Here is a 10,308-nt window from a genome sequence, read left to right as displayed (position 1 = left end):
GGAATGCGTCCCTTCTCTGTGGCTTGCATAAACATTGCTTTGGAAGATTGGGAGGCTTCAAAGTTGAGCAGAGTTACTGTCAATAGCACACTGAATATACAGTAGATTACATGTTAGTAAAAGAAGTTTTTAGCAGCGCCAGTAACTGGTTTGTGGGTTTTAACAAAGAAGGGCGAGCATTCAAATATGCAACTCTGTGAAGACAGAATATGCTACAATGGCTGTTATTCTTACTCTCTTGCCACTGTTACAGAAGTAAAAAAGGACTAAAACAACTGCAGAAACAAACATTCCCCTCCCTCAAAAAAACTGATGAGTCTCCTGTATGAATTGGCTGTAATTTTATAATGAGGATGCAAGAATTCAGAGCATTGACAAATACATCTGTATGTTGTCCTTAGAGTTTTGGGATTAGCTTGGCTTCTGACATTTAGTAACACCATTAGCATTGCACAGCCAGGGGCTGATGTCTAGTCTTTGGTTGTAGACTATCCGAAGGATGAAGAAAATTCAGATTCCAGTAGCTCGACCAGAACCTGAACCAGTGTCTGAAAACGAGGATGATAGCTATGATGAAGAGATACGTGATCCAAGAAGCAGCCGTGGTGGTCCAAGCTCCAGCAGAAGGCATGAGAAGAGCTGGGTAAGAGATCGAAGTGCTAGCAGAGAGAGAAGCTTGTCACCGAGATCAGACAGAAGGTCGGTTACTTCCAGTCAGCCTGCAAAACCTACCAAAGTAACACTGGTGAAATCAAGGAAGAATGAAGGTAACTTCTATGTGATATTATTGCGAAGACTTTTGCTGATTTTTAAAGACCAGCTGGTTCAGTCTGTGTTGTGGTGAGGGCTTCCTGGACTGTAACAGTGCTGTTAACCATTTGTTTGCCCATTTTACCAGTAGCCAGCTGAAAATTTAAGACCTGCTATTGTATTTCTGGTGGTATTTTTCACATTCCAAAATACATGTGCTTAATTAAGTGTTTACACTATGTAATACTTTACAAATCCCAGCTGTGCATGTAAAATCTGGTAGTCAATGGCTATATACCTTCCATCCAGTTTAGTTGAGTTGTTAGTGTCTGACTTGTTTGAAAGAGGGAATATTGTAGGTAGGATCTAAATTAAGCTACTGAACAACAGCTCTGACAACAGGCAGAGTGAGAAGAGAGATTGATATAATGGTAAATCCATAGTGTAATTCCACTGCAGCCATTCACGTGCCAAGTTTTCTCTCCTCTTTGTACTTCTAGTGTAAATGTTGTGTAAAGCCGTGTTGCAAATCTTTAGTTACCTCCCTCCTTTTGTTTTTACTTGTAATTTCAATAGTTTTCTTTTGTCTTTTATTGCTGTTTATATAAAGAGTATGGTCTACGGTTGGCAAGCCACATATTTGTGAAAGAAATATCACAGGATAGCCTGGCAGCAAGAGATGGCAATATTCAGGAAGGAGATGTTGTACTGAAGGTATAGTAAATGATGGTGGTGTTTGCTCAGATGGAAAACTCATTGATATCACTGTTCTTAGAGAATTCTCTATCTCATAATAGCGTGATTATTGTGAGCAGGTGATGTAGCTTTTTATATTAGATTATCTTACTTATAAACAAATTTAAGTATAAATTAGCCTTTCTAAGGAAAAGGAAATTATAAAGCTGTTTTGTTTTGGGATTATTTCCCAGGCCTTATTCAGACAAATAGTGCCTACTGTAAATTCATAATAGAAGACATTTGGGATGGTATGAGACTTTGGCCCTGCTTGCTTAGTTATACAATATAATGTTGTGGAATTGTGCTGCTGAGCAACGCTAGAACTTGCCTTCAGGTTAAATTTTGATTTTTGTAAAAATTAATATACCTAGGGATCTTAAATTCATACTAGCAATTTTTATTTCAAGATACTGCTGTAAATGCATTGGTGAGAAAAGCATACTGTTCCTTACCCTGCTGAGCATAGCAGTGCTGGTTCAATTAACCTAACTAATACTTGAAAGTTTTGTATTAGTGGTAGAAGCTTTGTCTTTGAAAGATGAAAATAATTTTCTGTAATGTAGTTTGGATGAGCACAATTGTCTTTCATTGTATTGTAGTAATTTGCTAAATATCTCTGGCTATTTCTCAGTATCATCAGACAGAAAATTACTATCTTTACTGAGAAAACAGTGAATCTCCAGTAAGTTTGTATCTGTTCTTTTCTTGCTCTGTTCCAGATAAATGGCACAGTGACGGAAAATATGTCCTTAGCAGATGCAAAAACACTAATAGAAAGGTCAAAAGGCAAATTGAAGATGGTCGTTCAGCGAGATGAACGAGCTACACTGCTGAATGTCCCCGATCTTTCTGACAGTATTCATTCTGCTAATGCTTCAGAAAGAGATGGTGAGTATAAATATGCTTGATTTTTGAAGGGAGAGAAAAAAATGTTGTGAAGAAGTGAAATGCCTAAGTGGGATGAGAGGGTGGGGAGGAGAATAGTTCAAAGTAAGATTGTCATGTGGGTAAATTCTTGTTTGAATGTGGTTGAAATCCACAGCTTGAAAGAGTGGAGAAAAAGATAAGAGTTCCTATTCTTGCAATTGTTCTTTCAGCAATATAAAGTTTAGTTTTTTTTTAAATAATAAACATAGATTTAACATCTTCATAAAAGTTCTCTGCAAAAGCTTATTTCCATTTGAACAGATCATGCCATCATTTTTAATTACAATCATTTCATGAAAAAACAACTTTTATTTAACAGACATTTCAGAAATTCAGTCGCTGGCATCAGATCATTCCAACCGATCACATGACAGGCCCCGCCGCAGTCGTTCACGATCTCCTGACCAGAGGTCAGAGCCTTCAGACCATTCCAGACATTCTCCACAGCAGCCCAGCAACGGCAGGTGATGGCATCGTTGTATTATTTTTAAATCAGCTGTTTAATGTGACATATAAGTTGTAGGAGTGCTTGGATTTATACTGTGTGACGAATGTGATGCAGGGCTTTAGTAGTAGTAGTAATAATGACATTCTTTCTCTCAAGACATGCAGCTGATGATGATTGAGATTTTCTTAGACTTCAGGTGAACTTGAACCTTTAACTGAAGTGTTACCTTTTTTTTTAAATGTAGAGCATGGTTGTGTGAATGACAATCTAAATTTGATAGTGATGTGTATGTTACTGAAGCATATGCAATTATATTTTGGTTTTAGAAAGCAGTTGGCTGCAATGGTATTTGAGGTGACTAATGCCACGGTCCCTACTGAATGTCCAGCCTGGGTAAACTTGTTGAAATCTTGCTTTATTTAGGTATAGGCTTTTCATTTTCCTCACTACCTTTCTTTAGAAGTTACCTTAATAACTCTTAATTCCTACGAAGTGTCTTGCAAAGCAGACTTAGCTTTTGGAATGTGTTTTTTAATATTAGAGCTCTCTAGTGGGGAATTCATGACAATTCTGAGGAAGCTAAGTCTGATTTTATACAAATCCAGAGAGAAGTAATGTTGTGTGGTTTGTAATGTTTTCTTCTGCCATGTGGAACTTCAGTTTGAATAGGTAATCTGCCCTGTTCTGCGTTTCCAGAGTTTGTTGGAAATGGACATTTTAATTATTGAAATAGAATTTCAGCGTTGGATTTTAAATTCTTCTAAATGTTTGTAAGAGAAAAGTGTACCTTCTGAGAGCACTAGACAATGGAGCAGAACTTGGAATTGTACTGTTGCAAATTCTTAATTCAGAGCCTGTATTTGAAGATTTTCAGATGCTGTCAAAAATTCTGAAAAACGTATCGCAGCTTGCTGTTTCATAACCCATCAGGCATATGCTGAGTTTTGTTAATAACCTTTTGTTTGCGCACATGGAAAATAACACACATACTGCAAGTTTTTAGAGTCTTTTAAGGGTTAATAAAACTGCAAGACAGATCTTAGCTGCATGTACACCTGGTTAGGGTTATGGTTTACAGGCATTTTTGCTTCTGTTTCATATATATTGTTCAGAAGGACCACAAGGCATTGAAGTTTTTGTTTTCAAGTAAGAGCCCTGTGTTATTAGGAAAAACTTAAAAGCTGGGTCCCAGGCACAGGGATTTGATTGGGAAGGTTGTGAGCTCTCTGTCAGGTTTAAAACCTTTATTTCTTGACATGCGTTTCTAATGCAGTGTGAAAAGGGCTTGTGGAGGGAGAAACAAAACAAAAAACCCATAAAAACTGAAACTATGACTGACCGACCCTGGTGTTAGAGCTTTCCTGTCCTGGTACAGTGTTTAGGTAGATGGTCACTTCCTCCCTATGGACTACACTGTCAGAAGGATTAAATCCTTCCTGAGAAGGAACTTGGATGTTATCTCGGCTCGGAATGCATCCGCTATATCTTCTTTATGAACAAGCGCTGCTTTGGCATGGATTGACTTCCTGTTGGACATGCCTCTTTCAAGATCAGAAAACCTGGGCCCTAAGCCACATAAAAACATGTTAAAAGCAACTTCTCTTTGTAGTAATTATTTGTGCAAGTTCAAATCTGTTGTAAGATGAAATTAGTTTCAAATGCTTCATTTTCTTAGTATTTGGTGGAAAATCTGGAGGGGGAAAAAAAAACCTTGGGAACAACAAGCCCAGGAAGAAAAGGTGCAAAAAGGCTTCAAACTGAGCTTAAGGAGAACTTTAAAAATGTGTTGAAGATGAGTCTTTACTTAGACCCCAAGCGTTTGTATGTTAATGAGAAGAAAACTTCCAGGGGAGCCCTGTTAGTCTTTTCACACAAGCTTATCTACAGACCAACTCTTTAAGGTGTGCACTAGAGTACACAAACCTGCACGCAGACTTGCTGCAGTATTTTGTTGTGGTCTGACAGGGTCTTCAGTGTTGCCTTATTTTTCAGTATTCCACACTGGTGAGTACACCAGTGTGCCTGCAGTTCTCCTGGGTATAGAATTTTCATAACAATTCCTTCTTGAACATTCTGTTCAAGTGAATTTTCTGCAGTCCAGAGGAAGTTCACAGTCATCTCTCAAACAGTCTTTCTAAAGCTCAGATTCTAGAATGTGTTCTACTTCATTTACTAATAAGAAGGACTGATTGTGCTTGTATATAATTTTTTTTTTCCACTTGTGGAGGATTGCAAATTATTCATAGTTAGCCTTGAAAAGAATCCAGAGAATTAATCTTAACAGATCTCCAGATACAGTCTTGGAGATTTGGAAAATTTATAGCCAGCTAATACTGGATTAGGTACTAAGTGAAATGTAAGATTGAGATATGCCCTGGCTTTGAGAAGGAGCTCTCTGAGCAGATCATGTTGTAAAGATTTAAGTATAGTTTTAAAAGATGCATAAAATTTTAAAGATACACAGAACAACAGCTGTTTAGGGAGAAGAAAAACGCCTTTTATATATAGAATGTCAGGTAATATAAGACAACTTTGTATAATCTGTTAGAGCTGTAATTAAAAAAGCTAGAATAAGCAAAAGAGGTCTCTGCATCCTAAGTGGAGAGCACTGCGGGGCAGGGGATGGGGGTGGGGAGGAAGTGTCACATACGCTTTTTCTTACCTGTCTGGTCTTACTGCTGGCAGTAACAGGTTGTTGAGCTAGAGAAGCTTTTGGTGTGCCCCATCCTGAAAAGTGGCATTTATAGGCAGGGGCTGGCAAGCCTGCTAGATTACACCCCTGGGCTGCTCCTTACCTACCACAAGAACACCCACTTGGGAACTCTCCCCTGCGCTGCCTTCCTCACCTGGGTACTGGAATGGCAAAAAATGTTTAACACTTGAGCCTCAACAAGAAAGGTGTGGTAGCTTGAAGAAATCTCTGTAGAGGTCATCATCCTTTCTGGAAGGATGAGGTTGATTTCCGTGGTAAGAGTTGTCAGTTTTATATAGCAGGAGAGATTTGTTTTTTATGAGCAGAAGAGGTTTGTTGTCCTGTCCATTTTCAAAACCAAGTTGGAAAACTGGAGTATAGGACTAAAAATCAACCCTATTTTGAATGTACTTCAGAGTACATTGTTGGCTTTTACTGTCTTCTCATGCTAAACAATTTGAATGTGCCAAAGACACATTTGGGAAGAGTCTGTGGATTCATGGTTTTCAAACCATGCTCTGTGCACACAAGCATTCTAACTGTGATGGCACTGGTGTGTAGCTGACAGCATGTTGTGGCTGAAGGTTACTGAAAATGCTTCTGTTAGGCATTCTTTAAAAAAAAAGAGGTGGGGAGGAAGTGAGGTAAAGGGGGCCCTTACACAACACAGATGTTGAACAATAGTGTCACAGTGCATACAGTGAACGCTTCTGTCTCTTGGGAAGTGGAGCTGTCAGGTTTTAACAAGTTTCCATCAGCTAGACCCAGTGATAGCCTCACGTTGTTTCCTCTAGCATCTTGCAGTGTAAAATATGCAGTGCTTGCTCGGCAATTTAAGTGAAATCAAGAAAAATTCTAGTCTCCTATTCCAGTTTTTCCTTTTTATTCTATCACAACGTGTTTCTATCAGCTTTTCCCCCTTTAGACTCCGTTGTCTTTCGTTGAGCAGACATGACCTTTGCAGGCATTGTAGTTAACAGGGTGTATTTGCCCTCATGCCTACCAGTAGCCCAGTTCAGTTGCATGCTGCTTCATGTTATCTACCTGACACTTTTGTGCTGTGGTCTCAGTGTCTGCATTTTAGTTACTCTTCTTGAGAGCTATTTTCTTCCTTATTTATGCTTTTTTATATATATATGCAGGTATAAAAGCATCACATTACAGTGGTTTTTGGCCTGTGTGGAGGAAATGTAAAATGAACTTTGTCCTTGTGTAGTGACTGCAGTTATTTTTTGGCCTTAATTTTAAAGCAAAACAGAGATACCACTATTTTGGAATAATGCTTCTGTTAAGTGTTAGGAGATGCTTGGAAACAGGTAGAGAGGGCTCACGGGGAATTTACTGCCATACCTCATTACCCAAAAATCTTTGAATGGGATGGGGAATTAGTTGTAAATAAAATAAGTCCTGGAGTAATGTAAGTTACAAGACACTTAGTAAGCATTTAAACAGCTGAATATATTTGTTTTTAACAAGCCAAGAACAATTTTCAAGGGAATGAGGAGACCAGTCATATTTTAGTTTAGTGCTGACAGTAAAAGCATAAGCTTTTAGCTTACACAGTTAATTTTATGTACTAATGAAAATATGTTGGAGTACTGAAATTAGTATTTCTTGGCTGAACAGCTAAGCTTTGTTTCCAGTGTTTCAAATTCACATTGCTTCAGGAAAGCGTATTCTGCTAATATTTAGGTGTTTATTAATGTTTTTTATTCTTTATCAAACATCTTGGATGGCTAGATTTGCTGGGATTTCTTGTCCTAAGTCATACCTCTGACTCTTGATCGTATTGGTTCTGATTAAAATAGACAGTCTTTACTTTGCATAATGGATTTGTTGGATACATTTACACTGTGTGGAAAGTGATACTCATTGTCTGGTAGCACCATCTAGCTGTTGGTAGTGAAAAAATCCTATTTTTTTTTTTTCCAGTACAGACTTCTCCTTTATGAGAGGAGATGGACTTGCACCTACTGAACAAGCTTTTATCTTTGAGGAAGTACCTTTTTTCCCCTCCTTGGCAATTAAGTCTGATATTATAGAAAAAGCTGTGATTTGTGTCTGTCTTCTCTCAATACTTTTAAAATCCTTAATTATTTGCCGGCTCTCAGAAACTGAATAGAGATTTTGAACATCTCATGACTTTTTTTAATGTATGTGCTCTGGGATTAAGACTGTCTCTTTGGTATATTGATCTACTTGTTTTCCCAGCTGACTATTAACGTTCATCAACAGATAGCAGTGGTAACACTCAACATTTTGACATGTTCTGTTCAGTTCTACTGTGGTACATCTGGTAGCTGTGCTTCTGTATAACAGTATGAAAATACCTGACCTTTTGAGCTAAAGGAATAGAAATTATGTTCTTTTGAGCTTGAGTTGCTGTCATCATTTAAAGAGCAAGAGGTATTTTTTCTTTAAATTTGTCATATATGCCTTTATTTTATGCCGTATGCATAAAACATACATGTAGGAAATGCGTAAGAAGTAGTGAGTTGTTCTTTTAGTAAAATGCATGGGTGACTGTAGGAGAAGCACTCGTATTGTAATAGCTGTGGATTGAAGGCCTCATCCTCTCTGAAGACTGAGAAATCAGGGTCATGCTTGTGTTCTACCTTTTATCTCTGCAAAGCCCTACTAAGAGCTACACTAGCAGCACTTTTGTTCCAGGGCAGCTGCATCACAAAGGAGCAGATAAATGAGTTTGATCATAGCAAAGCCTAAGAATTAAGTCTAAAAATCCAGGGAGGGGTGAGAAAAAGACCACCATAACTGCTCTTCTCCTCTTTTTCCCTTAGCTTCTCAATTACTCAGTGTTCAATACACTGCACATTTGACTTCTGTGCTTGAAGCAGAAAGCCGTATGTTTCACCGTGTCCTTCCTCTTTATAAATAGCCTTATATAGAGAGGTCCTTTATCAGCATGAAATTAGAAACAAAATGCTGAGATTTGAAATGGTAAAAAATATTACTAATGTGATAGTCAAAGAACAAAATCCTGGTAAATAGTAATTGGTAATTCCCTACCCACCCTACCTGATCCTCACGAATGAAGGGCTTTATTCTTTAGTCTTAGTAGACCAAGGGCATAGAAACAATTCTATATGCACAGTGGAATCTTTTTTTCTAATATAGTCTTCGAAGCAGAGAAGATGAGAGAATAACTAAACCAGGAGCTGTCTCTACACCTGTAAAGAATACAGATGATATTTCTAAAACTATGGAAGAGATAGCAGTGGAAAGAACTGAAAAGCAAACTCCACCACTCCCAGGTAAAAACATTAAATTATTTTAATTATGTACATTGTTGAGAATGGATGACCAGTAAAAATTTTATGCCATTGCATATTTGTTGAATGATTTCTAAAGCCTTAAAACATACCAAGTCCTGATTATTTTTATTCTGGAATACAGTCTTTAACCGTAAATGAAGTTATGTCTTAGAGGTTCAGTCATGAAAACCTAAGCTGTGGGGTCTGCCCATTATCTTGGGGTCAGATGTCAGTGTTTAGAGCTGTATTTACAGATGGTCATAAAGAGTTTTGCTGTCTTTTCTCAAGCAAGGTTAAAATCTGTTTCTTATCTGAGAGTCAAGCAGTAGACTGGTTCTTATGGGTTACTGTAGCAGACTGTATTTAAAATGATGATGTAGTTAAGCCTATTTAGAACTGCTATTCCCAAGACACAACTCAAAACACTGTGAAATACTTTTACGGTAGCACTTAACTACAGTCATGAACCAAGAAAGCATTTTAACAAGTGCAGTATGTCTAGTAAAACCTGAACAAAATCTCATCCCTTTTTTCCAAAAGGGAAGGGTAAGCCAAATGGCAGCAGAAAACACAAGGTGATATGGTGACAGGACACTGTTTTGGGCAGGCTGCCTTACAAGGTATTTTTTTTTACAGAATGAGGTGCTTTATTGAAATCGGAAGTGGAGAAAGAGGAACAGTGGAGATAATATTAGAGGGAGCTGTTCTTCAAAGGCTGGGTGGAGTGAGAAAAAGCACATTCAAGCTTGGAAACACTAGAAGACTTAAGTGATGAGCAGTAATGCTTCTGCCTGTAGTATACAGTAGCTCAGTGAAGAATTGGAAGAGTTATAATGTTGCTAGAGTCAGATAGATCTTGAAAATGAAAACAGTAGACGCAGCAGACATTATTAAAATGATTGTTTTAGGAGGTGACCTTTTGCAGTGGTGTTATGAAAAGACGCAAATGAAGCAAGTTTCTATTTACCAAGATAGAAAAAGGATGTGACAGTGGGATTAGAAAGATGAATTCTGTATTTCTGTAAGATATTGGCGTAATACAAAGCCAGCCAGGATAGGAGGCCCTTGAGATGGTTCTTAATCCAAAGTAATGTACTGATAATTGGTTTGAGGGTCTGGGAAGCAAGTAATAAGTGCTGTGGGGATTTTGTTGGTCAGTGGGGTAGAAGAAATATTCTATTCTTGGGAGAATGGGAAGAGGCATGTGGAAATATTTAGTTTGGATGGGAGAAGATGTAGGCCAGTACATAAAGATAATTTTAAAATTCTTATCGACAAGACAACTTGCTATAATATATAGTCTGAGATAAAAAAGATACAATAAAGGGCATAATGCTTTAACAGACTCACAGAAAGCTCTAGGGAAATGAGGATCTTTCAAAATCTGTAATGAAAAGTATTTTGTAGGTTTTGTGACATTTTTCTGCTTAAACTGAAGGCAAGATGACTGTTGTGATTGATGGTTTAAAAGGAGAGTAGAA

The 10,308-nt window shown here is 37.8% G+C and overlaps 1 protein-coding gene across 3 annotated transcripts in view; it reads left to right on the top strand.

The window, feature by feature from the left end:
- TJP1 (tight junction protein 1) overlaps nucleotides 1-10,308 on the top strand; it is a 40,758-nt gene that overhangs the window by 4,874 nt on the left and 25,576 nt on the right. For all 3 annotated transcript variants that reach the window (XM_010136727.1, XM_010136725.1, XM_010136726.1), the window contains exons 4-8: nucleotides 488-767; nucleotides 1,361-1,464; nucleotides 2,208-2,376; nucleotides 2,735-2,879; nucleotides 8,691-8,827. In XM_010136727.1, coding sequence (XP_010135029.1) covers nucleotides 488-767; nucleotides 1,361-1,464; nucleotides 2,208-2,376; nucleotides 2,735-2,879; nucleotides 8,691-8,827 — 835 coding nt within the window. The remainder of the gene's footprint in view (nucleotides 1-487; nucleotides 768-1,360; nucleotides 1,465-2,207; nucleotides 2,377-2,734; nucleotides 2,880-8,690; nucleotides 8,828-10,308) is intronic.

This window comes from Buceros rhinoceros, unplaced genomic scaffold (genome assembly GCF_000710305.1).
Source record: "Buceros rhinoceros silvestris isolate BGI_N320 unplaced genomic scaffold, ASM71030v1 scaffold10175, whole genome shotgun sequence".
NCBI classification, from domain to species: domain Eukaryota; kingdom Metazoa; phylum Chordata; class Aves; order Bucerotiformes; family Bucerotidae; genus Buceros; species Buceros rhinoceros.
This window is presented reverse-complemented; position numbering and strand designations above follow the sequence as displayed.